General features: G+C 38.6%; 1 protein-coding gene across 6 annotated transcripts in view; it reads right to left on the bottom strand.

Moving 5' to 3' along the window:
- The window catches only part of LPP (LIM domain containing preferred translocation partner in lipoma), a 698,762-nt gene that overhangs the window by 374,935 nt on the left and 303,812 nt on the right, over window positions 1–20,015 (bottom strand). For all 6 annotated transcript variants that reach the window (XM_081235262.1, XM_081235261.1, XM_081235266.1 and 3 more), the window contains one exon: window positions 13,806–13,918. In XM_081235262.1, coding sequence (XP_081091388.1) covers window positions 13,806–13,918 — 113 coding nt within the window. The remainder of the gene's footprint in view (window positions 1–13,805; window positions 13,919–20,015) is intronic.

The following is a 20,015-nucleotide window of genomic DNA, read 5'->3' as shown; positions in this document are numbered from 1 at the left end:
ATCCAACCTTCAGACAGTTTCTAAAAGGGGAATAACAAGAGAATAATAGATAGCATTCAAATCTGTGAGTCCAGAACTTCCAGTTGGGATGGGGGTTGGGGTCACCTCTCCTACTGTGTCACCCTGGGCAGTTGACTCAAGAAATCTGGGCACCCATTTCCTCATCACAGGAAAGATGAAATGGATTATGATCCTTTCAAAGCTGAGGCTCTATGATTTGTGATGTTAAGTGATTTCTACAGGTCTCCCCCATGTCGTATTTTGATTCTGGCTTTATGATATAGAGTTTGGAGGCACATGATATAATTACATCAGTCCACAAACAGGCATATATTCAGTGGCAGGAAAATGAAACATAATTAACTGATTTATCCATTAACTGATTCACTGTAGCCTTTACTATGAACCAGATACTACTGGATACTCTATACTCTTTACCTTAACTAATCCTCAAAATAACTTTCTAAGTGATCATTCCCATTTTGCATGTGAAGGTAACTGGTAAGCAATAGAGCAGAGCTTCCTGGCACTAAACCCTAGGTTCACGTCACTTCACCACACCACTCAGTCAATAGAGTCAGGATGCAAAGAAGGGAGAGATGGGGATGACATATCTGGCGGTGTCAGAGGGTACGAATTAGGCTTTTAAAAAATGGGGAGGATTCCTGATCAGCTGAGAGCTGAGGATACTTCAGGCACCAAGAAAGACACAAGGAGAATTAACTTACATGGGAAACTGACAGGGACGCCATCAGCCTCGCAAGAGCAAAGATGAAAAGAGTACAGTGGGAGATGAGGTGTACTTTAAAGGATGAGGTAGGTCTTGGAGTACTCTGAAAATCAACTAAAAGAGGAAATTTAGTGTGGCAGTCAAAAAAAGCCATAGAAGGAAAATAACATTTTTCGAAGACTAATTGGTTAGGGAAATGCTGCTGGAAGGGAAAAAAACCACAAAGCAATGAGTCTATTGTGATACGGAGAAGGAATGAACTAGGACATCAAAAATGAAGAGACTAGAGCAAACCTGAGAGTCATTTTGAAACAAACAAACAAAAAAAAAAAATCAGATGTTGGTGATAGATATATTTTAAAAGCAAGACCCATCAACAGTGACCACAGAGTTTAGAATTTGGGAGCCAAGAAAATATGGTGGTACCTCTAACAGAATGGAAGTTTTGAGGGAAGACGTGAGTAGAATTTGTACACCTATTGAATGTGAAGGGGTTCCCTGTGGAAAGATTTTCTATGGATAAATGGCACAATAGTTGTCAAAGAAAGACACAGTGCCAAGAGTCGTAACTAGTCCAAGTCATTAAATAGACAGGGATGGAAATGGACTCTGTGAGAGTTGTGAATTCTACTGAGAGAAGACAGAAGGTCAAAAGGGAGAACACTGAGTGGGCACCTAAAAAATTCAGGACAGAAGAAAAGAAAAAGGGAGTTCTAAGATAGAAAAGGAATAGCTGCAGATCTAGCAAAGGAACCAAGGAGGTTCTTTTTCTTTTTTTAATATTTATTTATTTATTTGCACTAGGTCTTAGTTGCAGCAGGTGGGCTCCTTAGTTGTGTCACGGGCTCCTTAGTTGCAACACACATGTGGGATCTAGTTCCCTGACCAGGTATCGAACCCGGGCCCCCTGCATTGGGAGCATGGAGTCTTAACCACTGTGCCACCAGGGAAGTCCCCCAAGGGGGTTCTTTTTAATGAAAATTGAAGGAGGAAGCAAGGAGGTTCAAGTCATCAAGAGTGTTCCTTGCCTGACAGGGGTATAAGAACGTCTCAGAAAAATAACAGTCATTAGCAAATCAGGGATTGGTGGGGTTGGGGTGGGGGTAGGTGGTAGCAGATGCATACAAGAGCCATTTCAATAGAGTTAAAATGACTTAAGTTCATGGTAGGACTGTAACTTAAAATCGGAGAGAAACATGGTGGAAGGGAGGGGAGAGAGCCTCATTTGCTGAATCTGTAACTGTGGAAATAGTTTTCTGTAGTAGTTGCCATGCCCAAAAACTGGTTGCTGTCCCCACTGGGTCAGAAGAGAAATACTAAAGTGACACTGTATGGCTTTCAATGAGCTAAAAGGAAATGGAAACAATCCAATAGGCACTTTTCAAGTTACAAAATGGCTTGATGTAAAATGATAATAAAAATGATGAAGTTCCCTGAATGTGCACAGTGAAATATTCTTCTGGTTGCTGTATTTTTTATTTAGTTGTTTGATCATCTCTCAATGGAATACCTGAGTCTCAGCCAGCCACGTCCTCTGTGCAGTTCTGAGACGGGTTTTCTGAAGTCAGGACCCTGACTCTCAGGTGCACATATCGGCGCAGTAAACTATGGCGTGAATCCTTAAATCTGTGTTCAGGGGACAGTTTGCCATGCTCTTTTCAATACACATCATACATCAAACATACTATTGAAGGCCATTCAGTTAATCATTGCTCGAAATATATAATTTCTAATAGAAAGAATTAAAGCTCAAGGATGCTAAAATAATGTTATGAAAAAAATATATTTTAAGGTAAATCCTTTAATTACTGATGCAGAAAGTGCTATTTTGGGTTATTTTCATCTGACTGTCCAAAAAAAAAAAAAAACAGAAGATGAGAGAAATAGAATTATCATACTAGTTCTATGACTGAAAAATTTAGAGATCTGGCTCTTAGAGTTGATCCTCCCCAAATCACATATCATATGGATGTGTCATCTACAGGTCAAAACAGAAGGTGGTTTTAGGATAGGCACAGACTCCTTTAAGCACTAAAGGAAATGACACAAACTATGGGGAAAGGAGGGAGTGTCTGGGCTCTTGCTCTCGTGCCCTCTCTCTCTCTCTCTCTCTCTCTCGCTCTCTCTCTCTCCTTGTTTACACCAGGTACCACCAATTTTACTTTTTTCTACAGTAATAAAAATTGACATCTTTACTGAAGTTTATTGACAAAATAAATATAAAAACAAACAAAAAATTTGGAAAAAATTCCATTTTAAAGGCCTACAAGCAGCTTTCCTGTATTTTAATGTCAAACTACAATCTTCCAATCTGTAAAGATGCAGACAATTTTAAAAAGGCTAAAGACAATATTGCAATAGAGGATTTTACAACCAAACTCATAAAAACATGGGCTACCAATTAATGAAATTACTTGGACAGGAACATGACAATTGGTGTTTTGTGTCCTTCATTGAAAAACAGTATAAAGGAAGAGTAACAATAAAGCAGTGCTGCCAAAAGAGAAAGAAATGGACTGGCATGACTCAGAAAAAGGTAGGGTCTCGTTCCTGCCCCAAGACACCTAATACTATGGAAACCTGGACTACTACCTAACTCTCTGAGCCTCAGTCCCTTCACTAGCACAAAGTGGAGAATTATCCCTACCCTTCCCCTTCATAAGTTATTTAAAGCCTCAAGTGAGATAAAGTATATGAAAGTCTTTCATTAAAAACAAAACAATGTCAATTTTGGAATTTATGAAATTTACAGGGTAGGAGCCTTGGACAGGTCAAACTCACAAAAGTTAATGATAAAATAATGATAATAATAGCTTAACCCCTCAAGGATTCATATAAGTACTGCATGCAATAATATATTTTCAGTTTTAAATACCTGACTTTTGAATGGATCAACCCAAATTAGCTATGCACAGAAAATCCTAAAACATTAGAGTTTCAAAAATAAAATATGAGTTAATGCCCTCGGTTTTTGGTTTTGGCATCCTCTATGCCCACTTTTACCCCTTCTTTCGGATCAAGTTGTTTTGTGCTCATATTGAGTGGATTACGTAAATTACAAAGGAACTAAAGGATCTGTGAGCCCAATAGGGCTTCCTTACCAAATCCATGGATAAGAAGTACACGGTACAATCGGTGAGGGGATTGTCAGGGAATATGCCGGAGGCTGGGATGGAAGATGTGCTTATTTCCACTAAAGAATTACAAAGAAAGCTATCTTGGTGGCCCCTGGCCACTAGCCATAAACCCATATTGTTGATGACTTTGGCTGCTTTTTGAGAATTTAAAATGATCTGCCTTCTCTCATTTGTAGGGATTTGATACTAAGCCAAGAGGCTTAAAAGTCCCCCAAATGCATTTTGTTTTTGTTTTTATCCATTCAAAAATAAATCACTGCTTCCGTGAAACTTGCTGTGAAATCTAAGCAAGCTGCCTCAAATCTCCGAGGCTTAATTTTTTTTGTATTTGTTAACTTAAATGTGTGCTATTCTTACTTGTGAAGATCAAATTCAATAATATAAAGTATTTTGCAGTTTGTAAACAACTATGAAGTTATAAAAAGCTAATATTTTATTATTGGTAATAACACCTTGGGGTGTTGAATTTTAGAGTCATAAGAGAGCTAAGATTATTTAATTCAATCATTTTGACGAAAGAGCTTGTGGGAGTATTTCTTTGGTAAAAAGCCTTAAAATCCTCAAGTGAACCTTGGGGAGGTGTGGTACATCATTAATGAACCTTGGGGAGGTGTGGTACAAAGCAAAGGACAGCAATAATGATGCCAGAATTCAGCACAGAGACCAGTTAACCCAGAACAGTGTAACCATAATAGCATCAATGGTAAACATTTACTAAGCTCTAGGCTATGGCAGGCTCATATGATATTCTCTATGTAACCTCACAACAACCCAAAGAGGTAAGTACAACAATTACTCCCATTCTACAGATAAGCAAACAGGGGTATGAAAAGGTTAAATAACATGATCATAGTCACATAGCTAGTGAGTGGGGAGCCACGTGTGACCCCAGGTAGTCTGGATCAGCACTTACAGTGTTCGCCATCATACTATGTTGTCCCTGAAGTTTTACTTGGCATAGATGATGCAATCGGGGAGGGCTTTTCTGTGGTGGCGCCCTCAAGGGCAGCAGCGTGAGCTTGAGATAAACAGCAAAAGATAGTAATATCTGAGCTGACTTCAAACTGCCTCGACAAAAAAGGTGAGGGGGTGGGGAAGCCTCTCAGAAAAGGAAGTTTGGGGCACATATTGAAAACCAGTCAAAACAGCAGTGAAATCACTTAATGAGTTCATTCTTTCTAATAAAAGGTACTTTGCCACAATCCCTGACACTCCTGGTGACACAGTCAGCGAAAGGCATGAATGGGGAAAAAGTGAGGGAGGAAACTGAAAATTCAAGCAGAGAGCACCCCGCAGAAGGGCTGGCCACAGCCTACTGCTGCCCTCACTGGGCATATATGTACAGCATGTAAAATAGGGGCTTTGCTACCTGCCAATGGATCTTCACAACTAATAAATAGCCTTGATGCTTGTTGTTCTGCTCTTGGCATGTGTATCCAAGGGAAACCTGTTCCCTGGCCTCCCACACAGTGACGACTGGATGCACAAGCCCTGTGGCTGACCTGATATTTAAAGGACTATATGTTGAGGCAGGTTCCCTCTATGTCCACTTTCCAGAGAGTTTTTATCATAAATGGGTGTTGAATTTTGTCGAAAGCTTTCTCTGCATCTATTGAGATGATCATATGGTTTTTCTCCTTCAGTTTGTTAATATGCTGTATCACACTGACTGATTTGCATATATTGAAGAATTCTTGCATTCCTGGAATAAACCCCACTTGATCATGGTGTATGATCCTTTTAATGTGCTGCTGGACTCTGTTTGCTAGTATTTTGTTGAGGATTTTTGCGTCTATGTTCATCAGTGATAATTGGTCTGTAATTTTCTTTTTTTGTGATATCTTTGTTTAGTTTTGGTATCAGGGTGACGGTGGCCTCATTGAACGAGTTTGGGAGCGTTCCTCCCTCTGCAACTTTTTGGAAGAGTTTGAGAAGGATAGGTGTTAGTTCTTCTCTAAATGTTTGATAGAATTCGCCTGTGAAGCCTTCTGATCCTGGACTTTTGTTTGTTGGAAGATTTTTAATTACAGTTTCAATTTCATTACTTGTGATTGGTCTGTTTAATCACTTCATTGTACAGCAGAAACTAGCAAAACATTGTAAAGCAATTATACTCCAATTAAAAAAAAAGTGGCAAGTAAAGGACTGTATGTTTCTGATCTAGATAAAAGATAAAGTTTGGAGTGCAAGTGAGCTAGGTCTACCAGAACAGCAGATTCAGAGCGGCCCCCAAGCACATTTTCTCCCTAAATTCAGGTGTATATAGCATTTATAATTTGAGAGTACATCATCACCACAAAATTAAAAATAAAGAAAGGAAGCAAGCAATAGGGATTCTTCCATATGGTAGAACTACTGAAAAAGAATACCAATATGAAGAATGGGGGAAAAAATCCAAAACCATAAAATAGGGGTTCCATAAGGGAGAAAACGGCAAATGAAAAATTAAAACTCATTTTCCCAACATCACAAGAAAATCCCCCTTAGCTAAATAAAAACTTGACTCCTCAGATCAAACAGATTCACTGAATGCTGACTAGAAATATTGGGGTGAGGGTGAGGGAAGCTGTATCTAGAAACAGTGTAGTAAAATTGCTGAATCCCACAAAGCTTACAGTTCAAACAAGAAAAAGTTACTAAATTGGAAAAAGAATCAGACTGGCATCAGATTTCTCATCTGCAACACTAAAGACTGAATGATACAAAGTAATAACATAGAAATCTTTGTTGAATATTGAGGCAAAGAACATTTGACCCTAGAATTCTACTTGCAGCCAAACTTTTACTTAACGATGAAACCCCAAAAAAAAGTCATTTTCAGATGTGCAAGGACTTAGAAAATATATCATCCATGTAGCCTTTCCCAAATAAATAAATAAACAAATAAGTAAGTAAGTAAATAAATATTTTATAAAGTATTGTAGGAGGAAGAAATTTTTTAAAAAAAGGACAAAAAAGAACGAATATGATCAATTCAAGAAAAAGAAATAGCAAACAAGAAACAATGCAATAAACAAAAGCTATACTTTATTAATAATGTGATGGTACAATTTAATGTGAGAAATAATTCTTTAAAAAGAGGTGTTATATAGTTTAAAACATTGCAACACATTCTCCAAACTGTGTTAATAATACTTTAGATGAGGCAGGAAAAGGAGTGCTCAAACTTCATATGGTGTATATATTAGGAGTGGGGCACATATGCATATCATAATTTTTCCTTGATAGAGAAACATGTTTGAAAATATTTACTCCATATTGTTTGATTTATTTACATTACTAAGAAAAACATGCATTACTTTTTAGATGTACGAGAAATAAATAAATGTATTTCAGCTTTGAAGGAATCACTAAGATTCTTGATGGGAAAGACAAAATGGGATAAAAACTTCCACTGACTCAGAAAGAACCAACTTAAGTTTCACTTAATTTGGGCATAGGAAATTTTCTGAAATATGCAAATATTGTAAATTACTCCTAATAAAGAAACTCAGGAGCTAAAGCAAATCTAACCTCATTGGTTATCTCAACACACGACAGAACTGACCGCAACCTATTTCCCCATAAGACTTTTCTTGTCCAGCAATCAGCCAAACTTTCACTGCAGAATACATGCATGTGTCCTAGATTATTGCAAAAGAGTAGCAGCAGTGGTAATTGAGTTGATATGGGTGAATGAGCGTGTGTGTGTACACATACTCCACTATCGATCCCTGGGAAAGGGTTTACCTTTTAAAATAGATTCTTAAAGAACAAGGAAGAGAAACTATGACATTCAAGAAAAAGGGTCAAATTACTAAATGAAACATTGGAATACTCCCTATTGGCTGTGGCCTGCTACTTTCAAAGAAGTTTTTATAAGTCTACAAACCAAAAATATCTCATTTCTCATCTGAATACCCAATCAGAGGATGATTCAGAGCGAAAGGCAAACAGGAAAACTCCGACATTCGCTTCTAGAAAGTCACACTGCCCGGAGGCTGTGACATGCCTAAGAACCCACCAGCCCTGCTAAACATACACTCCTCTACATGTGTGGACCGTAAAAGGAAGAGATAATCATGAAGCAAGCTGCTGCTGCTACTGTTGTTGCCAGGGTCACAAACAACCCTACAATTCAACTAGGGCCCCTCGCTAACACAAGACCCAAAGGAACAAGGCAAAGGGCCAGGAAGAAATAAGCATCACGGTCACTCCTCTGGTATGTTTTCATGGATCAAGATATTCTTATATCCTCACTACACAGGAAGGGTAAGCACTTCAGAGTGGATTAAAGCTTTTGCTGAGCATTTTGGGTTTTCTCTGGCAATATTGCATCTCTACTCTTAATTTTTGTAGACTGGATCTCCTTTTTCACCCAGCCTCTTCCTTCCTCACACCACTACCAGGTAGCAGAAGGGATGACTTCTATGGTAGGGTATGTCCAAACATATAAATAAAGCAAGGCCTGCTGCCTATTTCTGTGAGCTCATGAATGAATGTGCCCATGGCTGGGGGCCTGAGTTCTCTACGTCTACAAGTAAAATTCTGTCATTCCATACCTGTGATCATGATAGCACTAGACTAAGGGTCACAGGACACAGATTTCAGTTCCAGTTCTACTGAAACATCAATAGATTTTTAAGCTATTATTGATAAATGAAATACATAAAATGAGTAAGTAGATAAATGACTACAATCCACCATTCACCCTACACATCTATGAGCTTTGAAATTGTTTTCACAAGAGTAGAAATGACTTGGCCCACAAACTTTTGGACCCTGACTTTAAGACAAGACAATAAAGGATTTCAGAAGTTTCTCCAGAAACAGACTCATAAGCATAGAGTACAGACCTGTGGCTGCCAAGGAAGGTTGGGGGAAAATGGGAGGGAGGGACGGATTGGATCCCAGGATTAGCAGATGCAAACTAATATATATAGAATGGATAAACAACAAGGTCCTACCTTATAGCACAGGGAACTCTATTCAGTATCCTGTGATAAACCATAATGGAAAATAATATGAAAAAGAACGTATATATAACTGAATCACTTCACTGTACAGCAGAAATTAACACAACATTGTAAATCAACTATACTCCAATAAAATAAATTTTTAAAAATTAAAAAAAAAAAAGAAGTCTCTCTTCTTCCTTCTCTTTTCAACAAACTCTGGGCATTTCCCCAAGTTCAGTGAATAGCTCACATGACACTGTTTTCATGCTCTCCTTAGAAAAGTGACCTCTTTCAGGAGTTTTATGGATCACCCCCTTGAGACAGACACCACCTCTCTCTCTCCTGGCCTGACAGTTCCTTTGAATGCACATCATTTTCTAAGAGGGTAGGAAGAAAATCAGTATGAGGAAATCATAAAGGGACAAATTTCAGTTCAATAAGAGAAAGTACATTTGTAATACCTGGAGTAACCAGCAATGGATGAGACAGTCTGTTTTCTGAGGTGGAGGCGCTGGAGGTACCCTAGCAAAGGCAGCCACCTGCCTGAAGGGATGGAAGAGCTGATGGGAACTAGAAAGGTAAAAGCCCAGGGTCACAGACACGTAAAAGCAAGCCACAGTCTGGGCCACAAAGAGAGAGGCAGAGTGAGGAGGTGTCAGCTGGTGGTCATGAAGAAAAAGTCAAGCAAACATGTCATAAAAAGAGGAAGTTAAATATCGGGCACCTGAACTCAAAGCCATCAGGTATCAGCAGGTAAATCCCTGAGGAGCTCAAGGAAGTCTACCAGACAACTCAGAGCTATTTGCATAGGGCTTCCCACAAGGGCAACACGTTTTGTCTGATGGTGTGTTAAGAGCACCACTTGGCACCCAACAACAGACCTGGGGACGTTAACCTTATATTTCAATAATAACAAATACCTGCAATGATTTCAGAATATTCTTCAGAATATTCTGTATTCTTATACTTGTTGCTTTATTGCCTAAAATTCCATTCCCCCATTTGAAAATTAAGATCCTAATTAGCCATCAAAGTTCAGTTCAATTGAAATTGTTTCCAAGAATCCTTATTGCATGTCTCTAGACATGTTAATAGTTAATTTATTTTCCCCACCCTTTACCTCAACAAAGGACTAAGATTGTGCTTCTGACCAAAGCATGATGACTAAGGAATAATTTACTAGGAAACACCTTAATTTAGAAGTTGGGTATATATGCATCTTCCAAGCTTGAATCCGAGGTTGTATCTGATCTATTCCTTGGCCTTCAACATTGCTTCAGCTGTAGTAGTCACCCATAAACATTTTGTTAAATTGAAAAAAAATTAGGAGAGTTAAATGACAGAAAAGGCACTTAGTTATGATCTCTAATTCCCTTGCAAACCTGAAATTCTATGACATATTCTGCCTCTTTAAAACTTCTCTAAACAATGCTATATGCCTGCCCATTGGCTGGCTGAAATAGAAAGGAATTACCAATTGTGGCATGAGATCAAACAAAGCTAAAAGTTCCAACGTTGAGACTCAGGGCACTAGACCCATGATGACAAGTTCTAAGGCTATGAACCCCAGCATATGTGTCTGACTTATAGAAGTTTTTCAACTTATCATGAATGAATGAATAACAAATGAATGAAGTGACTGCTAAATGGTCACCCCAAACCTTACAGCCACTATGCTCGAACTGATACTGACAGAAAAGAAAATCTCTCATTGATTTTCCAAGATTCATCTCTTCCCACAAAAATGAGAATTCTCAAAACAAGAATTCTTGACACTAAATATTTGCCTTTTGCAAAGGAAAAAGAAAAAAGTTTACAGCATACATCAGAAATTCAGAGACAAGCAAACCTCCAACAACACCTGGTCCTTCCAAACAAAAGCATGTTACCCCCTCATTGGAACCTCAGTCTTGAGAGGCCTGAAGCAAAATCACGTGCACAGTGAGAGGAAGGACAGATAAAGAGTCAAGATTTCTCAAAAGAGTTCTGTCAGAAACTATAGGATCCACATCTTCTTGGGTCTCAGTTTCCTCACTTGTGAAGAGAGGGAATTAATTCATTCAGCAAGTATTTGAAAAGCTGTAACCAGATGCCTGGCACCAGGTTTAGACTCAATGATCTCTTAGGTCCCTTTCAGCTCTGAAAAACTTATAATTCTTAGAGTCACACTTAATAGAGGTTCTTTTGGCTCTGACCTGAAGATCTGGCTGGAAACATAAACAGATTTCTACATAAAAACACACATTTACCAGCTATAATTTGGACTTGGCAACAGGAGTTTTCACCATTGGCTGGGAGAAAAACGTGCAGAATTTTCTCCTGTGATTGCATTACTCTGAGTTCCATCGTAGCTCAAATCTAAAGTTGGGGCAAATATGGCCAGAGTGGGACCAAGCCTCTATCACATCACATCACCACCACACAAGGAAAGGACATGCCCATTTTCTTCTTCTTTTTTTTTTTAAATTTATTTATTTTATTTATTTAGTTTTGGCTGTGTTGGGTCTTTGTTGCTGCACGTGGGCTTTCTCTAGTTGCGGCAAGCGGGGGCTACTCTTCCTTGTGGTGCGCGGGCTTCTCGTTGTGGTGGTTTCTCTTGTTGCGGAGCATGGGCTCTAGGCACGTGGGCTCACTAGTTGTGGCTCGCGGGCTCTAGAGCGCAGGCTCAGTAGTTGTGGCGCACGGGCTTAGTTGCTCCGCAGCATGTGGGATCTTCCCGGACCAGGGCTCGAACCCGTGTCCCCTGCATTGGCAGGCGGATTCTTAACCACTGTGCCACCAGCGAAGTCCCTGCCCATTTTCTTTTGAACTTGCCAACAATCTTCTACATATTCAATAACAACACACCTCTCTTACCAGATCTGCCCTTTTCCATTTGGCAAAATCTGTTTTATTTTTTTATCCTTCTGTTTTATAGAACATAAGCCAACATGGCAACAGGCTTTTTGTTTATTTCCTTCCTTTTCAAAAACAAAGTCATAGTTTGGATATAGTTAACAGGACAAGATCTATACAGAAAAAGACTTATTGTAATTTTATGAAAGCCCCAGGTTTGATTTTCCTTAAGGAAACCCTTGGCAAGCCTTATTACTATTCTTGTTGCTGTTACTTTTATATGGCGACAATTATAACATCAAAATATCTGTAAGGTGATTATAGTTCAGTACATTCAAATCCATCTGTATTTCATTTAATTATTAGAGATAGATACAGTTATCTTATCTTTAATTACAAGAAAAGTGGGCCTTAGGGTGACCTGGTCGAGATCATGTGACAAGAATAAGCTGCTCAACTAGTATCAAACACAACTCTTCTTGTCACAAGGTCAAGCAAACTTTTCAGAACTCAAGATTTTAAATGCTTACAAAATAGTTACATAACTATTCAAGAAAGAAGATAGACTAAACAAAATATTTAATTGCATAAATTAAACAATATGCAAAGAACAGCCCTTACTAACATGTAAGTTTCATAAGGGCAGAACCCTGTTTGTCTTTTTTGCTATAGAATACATAGTGCTATAAAGGTGCCCACACAGAGCACAGAAATATTTGTTGAGTGAATTAATCATTTCTACCTTTGTCTCCTCTAACCTGAAATCTAAGAGAAAAAAAGTCACATGATGAACTGAACTACTTAAGCAGTTACTTTCTATGGCTTTTCCTCTTTAAAATTTATCATGGGAAATCTTAAACATATACAAAGGTAGAACAAATAATGAATTAAGCCTCCATGCACCCAACGATTATCAACACATAACTAATATTTTCTCACCTATATTCTCACTCAGTAGCTCCCTACTCTTACGATACTTTTTTATTGGAGTCTAGTGGATTTACACTGTTGTGTTAGTTTCAGGTGTACAGCAAAGTGATTCAGTTATATGTACATATATATATATATATATATATATACACACACATATATACATATATATATACATACCCACTCTTTCTTAGATTCTTTAGATTTTAAAGCAAATACCAGGCACTATTCCACTTCATTCACCAATCTTGCCGACATTTCTCTAAAAAATAAGGATTTTTTTTCTTTGACATATCCATAGTAATATCATCACCCCTAAAAATATGACAATAATTTTATGACAATATTATTTAGTTTTCCTTCCTGACATAACTGGCATTTAACTGCCTAAACAGTGGCAGCTGGTCACCAGTGGCTCTACATGAACACAGGCTGAGAAATTATTATTATTATTATTATTTTTTGCGGTACGCGGGCCTCTCACTGTTGTGGCCTCTCCCGCTGCGGAGCACAGGCTCCGGATGCGCAGGCTCAGTGGCCATGGCCCACGGGCCCAGCCGCTCCGCGGCATGTGGGATCCTCCCGGACCGGGACACGAACCCGTGTCCCCTGCATTGGCAGGCGGACTCTCAACCACTGTGCAACCAGGGAAGCCCCTCAGGCTGAGAACTTTTACTGTTGCTTCTGAATCTAGCCCTGACTCACTTTGCTCTCGACACTCCCTGGAGCACAAATACTTCTAAATAGTCAACACACACAATACTGTGCACGCCTGACCTCACTGAGAAGAGAAAACCTAAGAAAGTTTGCTGTTGCTTTTGCTAGAAAGATGTTGCTGACCAATTAGTACCCACAGTGACCAACCAGAACCTTAAAATATCAGCCTTACTCATTTAGAATGCAATGTCTGTGGAAAGAGAAAAAAGGCAATAAAAAAGCCTGGTTGTGTCTCCAGGATAACAAGAAAATGTGGACTTCTCAAATGGCATTCCTAAAGAATGACTTTCAGTTTCAAAATAAAATTAGTAGGTAAAAGGATTTCCAGGGCTTCAGAGGGCAAGCCAGCAGAACTCTGGGAAGCTTGAGCTGGGCAGTTGGCATTAAAATGCCTTAGTGCTTTGTGAGGTGTAAAGCTCTCTGTAGGCTCTGGATAAATGTTTATCCACCACAGAAACAATCTCAGAATTCATGATTCCTAGCATGGCTTATAAACATGACTTCAACCCCAGATCTTACCTGTGCCCTGAAAGCACTGTCATCAAGGGGAGGTGGAGGAGGGAAGTTCCCAGAGCCCGATGGAGAAGCACTGGAATCATCTAGAGGTGGAGGTGGGGGTGGAAGAAAATCACCTGTGGAAAGGGAACACACACATGAAATTAACACAGATGCAATACTATAGCACTCTTACAAATACACACAGTCCCCAACTTATGATGGTTCCACCTATAATTCTCAACTTTACCATGGTGCAAAAGCAACAGGCATTCAACAAAAAACGTACTTTGAATTTTGATCTACTCCTGGGCTAACCATATGGGGTGCAATACTGTTGTGATGCTGGGCTTCGGCAGGCAGCCTCAGCTCCCAGTCAGCCAGGGGATCACCAGGGTGAACAACCCATACACTTACAACCAATCTGTACCCTCACAACCATTCTGTTTTTCACTTTCAGTAGAGTGTCCAATAAATGACATAATATACTCAACTTTTTATTATAAAATAGGCTTTGTGTTACATGATTTTGCCCAACTGTAGGCTAAATGTAAGTGTTCTGGGCATGTTTAAGGTAGGCCAGGCTAAGCTATGATGTTTGGTAGATTAGGTGTATTAAATGCATTTTCCACTTAATATTTTCAACTTACAGTGGGCTTTTCACAATGTAACCCCATCATAAATCAAGGAAGATTTGCATTAGCTGGCATTTTACTGCTTTGTAATTGGCTTTGACACATAATTTTTTGTCCTACACAGCAATTATTCCCTAAGTTCTCCTCAGTTAATTAGCATCCTTAACTTTCAGAAGAATGAGGACCAGACAGGATACTTAGAAGTGACATAAAGCTGGTGTAGAAGCGTGTCAAGTACATTTAGCCAGAACAGGGAAGGTGCTTGGAGCGGTGGATTACTGAGGTGTATTAGACTTGTTGCTTGTCCTCAATGAATTTTCAGTCAAGTAGAGATGGAAAAAATGTGTAAACAGGTAAGGTAACACAAGATGCAATTTATTAAGCTCTACAAACTCTTTTAGAAGTTAAGATAAAGGAAAGCTTACATTCATTTGGAGTAACAAGGAAGCTTTACTAGAGTATTTAAATTGCCCCTGAACATTATGATGTAGATAGTAAGTTCATGCTACACAGAAATAAAGGAAAATAGAGGCATAATGGTAAAAAAAAAAAAAATCAGGGTCTAGAGAGTAAAAAGCAAGTTACAATATAGCATAAACATAGGAATGTAAAATAACACTAGTAGGTTATAAAAATTAAAGCAGTATGAAAATAAGCTTTTAAGTGTGTTCCACATCTAGCATAGTGTTTGAATTTTATTGTGCATGCAGTGAGGATCCATTAAGGATTTCTGAGAAGCAAACACTTCTAAGAATATGATTTTCTAAAGACTAATCTAAAAGTGTGTGCAGGACAAGATTAGGAGAAACTGGAATAAGAAACATCCAATTTGGAAATCTATACACGATCCAGGCTTTAGGATACTAGGAAATCTAACGTCGCTATGGGTTCTAGGTATGGAATCTTTTTAAATATTCTTTGCAATAAATTCTATTAAGAAAAGGAAACCTTCATTTTCTAAAAAAAAATTCTCTATGTGCCCTTTTCCTTTTAGCAATAATGTTTTAGACATGTTGGGGAACTGTCCTCCTCTATGGATACATAGTTTTTCCTTGCATTTCAGCTGTTCAACACTTAGTGGTATAGTTTCTACCACTCAATGAGTCACTGTTGGATAGTACCAAAACATCACAACTTAGGTCTTCAGAAAAGAAAGAGTCTAAATCTCACAGTGGAAGGATGGTGACTTGGACTGATTGTTCTGATACACCTTTGAGATTGTTCAGTTGAGCTCCATTTGCCTTATAATTAACAGTCTTACACAGAGAACAGATTTGTGGTTGCCAAGAGGGAGGGGGAGGTGGGGTAGGGATGGATTGGGAGTTTAGGATTAGCAGATGCAAACTATTATATATAGAATGGAGAAACAACAAGGTCCTACTGTATATAGCACAGGGAACTATATTCAATATCTTATGATAAACCATAGTGGAAAAGAATATGAAAAAGAATGCACATATATGTATAGCTGAATTACTGTGCTATACAGCAGAAATTAACACATTGTAAATCAACTATACTTCAATAAAATAAATTTTTAAAAAGTAACAGTCTTAGAGTTGGAAGAGTAGCTAACAGCTGTCAAGTCTAGCTCCCAGCCATATTCAGGGTACCAAGAAGTCAAACACACTATCTTTAGAGTACTCTGTTTTTTGGACTCTCACCATGCACCAGGCACTGTGCTAAGATTTTCCTAGGCTACCTCTTACTCCCACAACAACTCTATGCTGATGGTTCTGAAACTTTAGAGCTCACTAGGATCGCTGGACAGTCTGGTTAAAACACAGATTGCTGGGTCCCACGCCCAGAAGCTCTGATTCAGTAGGTCTGGGTCAGGGTCTGATAACTTGCATTCTTAATAAATCCCCAGGTGATGCTAGTACTCCTGGGCCTGGGACGACACTTTGAGAACCACTGCATTAAGCAAAGTGTCATAGTATTCCTACTTTGGACCCCATAGAACTGGAAAGGTTCAATGGCATGTCATATAGAAATATCTCTACTTTTCTCATTCTTCTGGGTGTGCACATCTGAAGATATATGTTGTCTATATCCTTATTAAAATTATAAGTCTCATAAATCTTTATTAACTCCATCTAAGAGTTCTAAACATTGGCCAGATACTAGGATCACCAAGGAATCTTATCTAAAAATGCCGATGCCCAAACTCTATCTCATACCAATGCATTCAGAATCTCAGGGATGGGGAAAAGGAATGGGGAGAAGGGATCAGATGCCCGTATTCCTTTAAAACCCAGATAATGCTAATGTGCCGCCAGGACTGAGAAATTCACTGGCCTTCAAAAAAAAAAAAAATGAAATACCTGTCAAGTAAAAAGGATCGTCACCAAGATCTTTTCTACATTTAAAAGTCATAATGTATGAGATGAAAGCTCACAATGAAGTTTTAGGTGATCAGCAAAGAAGTCTTGGTTGATGGAGACTTGATGATCAAATTCTACTTCACAGCTTAATTTTCAGGTTCAAATGTTCTATCTGGACCTATGTCTTCTTCATATTCAATTTAAAAGAGAATTTCTCAGCACCTTCTTATACTACCAGATTCTTTATGTCATAGGAGTTGTCAGACCATTAAACAGTATCAGAACTGACCAAAATCTTGGAGATCATATTATGAAGGTAGAAACAGAGGCCCACAAAAGACACATGAACTGCCCAAATTCTAAGAGCAAACTTGTCTTAGAATAAAAAGTACACCTGCCTGTCTCTGAGGTCCCTTCCAACTATATCCGTCTTGACCCTATACTTCTGTCATAGAAATTAAATATAGTGAGGTGCAGGTTAATGAGAGTCCTGGGAGGGTGAAAAGGAACCGAGAAAGAAAATACAATGTATTTTTTTAAAAGAAATATCTTGAAAACAACATAAATCTAGACCATGTGTTCTAGGCAAGATTAGGCAGATTATTAAAGTCACAGTGATAACCTCATAATAAGTATCTGCTTATTTTAATCAGTTACTAAGTTAGACCAAAGTTTTCCATCTTTCAGGCTCAATCATCATAGGCTTCCTGCTACATTGTTTAGAGTGGAGCTCACTTTTTAAAAGGATGTGGAGGACTGGGTAAATGTCTAGAAAACAGACACACACACATGATAAAGGGATAGAAAATGGGTCCTTTGAAGGGAAGCATGACTAGTTAAGACAGTTGCAAAGAAAAACTCTTCGTAGAGTTTTCAATCAGACTAAGGACTATTATGAGAATTCTGACTTAAGGTTCACCATTTTAACAGGCAGGTCAACAGAGGGAAATGCCTCTAAGTAACAGTAAGTTCAGCTTAAGAGAGAAGGTACACTTTCCATGTTTAAGGAAGATGGCAAAAAGGAAAGAACAAAACGTGTGTATATAAATGTTGCGGGGGAAGATCCTTTCCTCTTCAGTAGATTTCTTCAAACGATGAAAGAGCACCTGGCTGAGATGCTTGCGGGGCAACCCTCCTAGAGGAAAAAGCACCTGGACGGAATCAGCTGTAGTATCTTACAACCAGCAATGCTAAGCTGTAGACCTTCACATTAGTGCTTGCCCTGCCCTCTGGGCTCGCTGGGGAAATCCAAGTGAACTCCCAGACCCTGTGAATTACAGGGGCACTGAAAAATCAAACAGGCAAGCCAAAAATGGACACACATCAGGCAACTGGGGAATGTGGTGATACATAAAAGCTAAGAAAGAAATATTTAGTTTTATTATGAGTAGAGTACTCACAGACACATGTCTATAAACCTGGTTTCCTCCTTACCCTTTTCCTCACCATACAAAGCCTACCCAACACGCAAAATGCATTTATTCCCCAATTACCAGCTAAAATGATTTACTCCAAAGTTATACTGCTAGTGAAATACAGAGCTGGAAATGGATGTTCACAATGCCTTGGAGAGAAGCAAGGAAAGATCTTGCTTAATTTGCTCTATACCATCCCATCTCATTCAGCTAATATTCAAAAGGTTTTTGCTTTGTGCCAGATGTAGCACCATGAGGCAGTTAAAGGGTGAGTTCGGCAAATAAGGTATTATATCCCTGATTCCCAAACACTACTTTATTCCAGTTGACATCAGAAAATAGCCCGTTATGCATACCATTAACTTGAAGAGAGTGAGGAAAAACTCCCAGAAACCCAGCTATTTATAATTTCTCAAGCTACCCTTTCTAGTCTAGGGGTAAAAAGGCAGTGGCACTGAGAAGCAGATGTGGCTACTTGATTGTAACTGAGTTATCACCCACCGTAGTTACCCCAGTAACATGGCTCAGGCATATATAAAAGGCAGCTACCTAAAAAGAGTTTGCTTAGCCCTTCATGATATGAAGTCCCCCAGAGAGGGAGAAAATAACAAGAATTTACCAACAAAGAAGATGGTAAGTCACTGGTTATGTATGATTGTAGTGCAAAAATACAAGGGAGTAGTTAAACTCAGATCATCAATAAAGTCTGGATTCATTTACTATGGTTTAAAAAAAAAAAAAAAGCAAGCATCATTCTCCTTCTTGATCCAAATATCGATGTAAACCTACATACACACACACATACGGATTTAGATAACAGCCCCTTTTGTGCCTCATACAGGTTCTATCCCAGCATCTATAATACTTGATTGCATTTATGTGTTCATGGCCATTCTCTCCTAGTAAGAACTGAAACTCCTAACAAACAGAGCCCACTCATAACTTATCTTTATATCCCCACCACTTGGCATAAAGTTTGGTTCATGTCATCCCTCAGTAAACATATGTTGAAAAACTAAATGAATAAAAAGCCATTTAATCACTCAATTGCTTTTTTTTATTAAATGACCTGGTGTCTTAGGTGCTTTTCAAACATCAATGTTCAAATCACCAAAAGGATCTAGCTAAAATGCAGGCTCTGATCCGCCAGGTCTGGGGTGAGGCCTGAGATTCTGCATTTCTCACATGCTCCCAGGTGATGCTGATGTAGATCTGTGGACCGCACATGAAGGGCCCTTGCAGTTGGCAGATGTTGGCTCTCTAACTTTCTTAAATGGAGAAATTCTGGTTGTTCAAGGAAAATCTAAACTTTAAGGTAATTATAAATAAAATTACTTTGGAGCTCCTCAAATTAAGAATTTAAATTAAGAGTACACAAGAGATTGGGTTGGAACACATACATACACACACACACACGAAATAAAAATAATTATGGTGACCAAATCATAAGCTTCAAGTAAAGACAGTTACTCTTTTCCATTAATAGTAACTAATAGAGAAAGGAAATATGTTCCAAAGAAAATAGTACAAAATTTCAAGCCCAAAAACTTAAAACACAAAGCTTAGCTCTACCCTTTACTTTGGAAAAGGCAGTGCTACCATCGCAGGTTCAGTTTTCTTCACCTATTAAATGAGTATAACAATAGCCACTTCACAGTGTCACTCTGAAGATCAACTCAGTTAAAACTGAGACTCTGGACTTTTTTTTTTTTTACTACAACCCAGAGTAAAGAAATAACCTTTTATATGATGATGCAAAACTCCAATCTGGACATGTGTAAGTACATGTATATCTGAAACAAGGGTTTCATGAAACCATACTTATTGCATGTAATCTACACTAACATTTTCTCTGTTATT

Source organism: Mesoplodon bidens, assembly GCF_964165515.1.
Source record: "Mesoplodon bidens genome assembly, chromosome: 5".
NCBI lineage: Eukaryota > Metazoa > Chordata > Mammalia > Artiodactyla > Ziphiidae > Mesoplodon > Mesoplodon bidens.
Note: the sequence above shows the minus strand (reverse complement) of the source record. Positions and strands in the feature narration are given on the sequence as shown.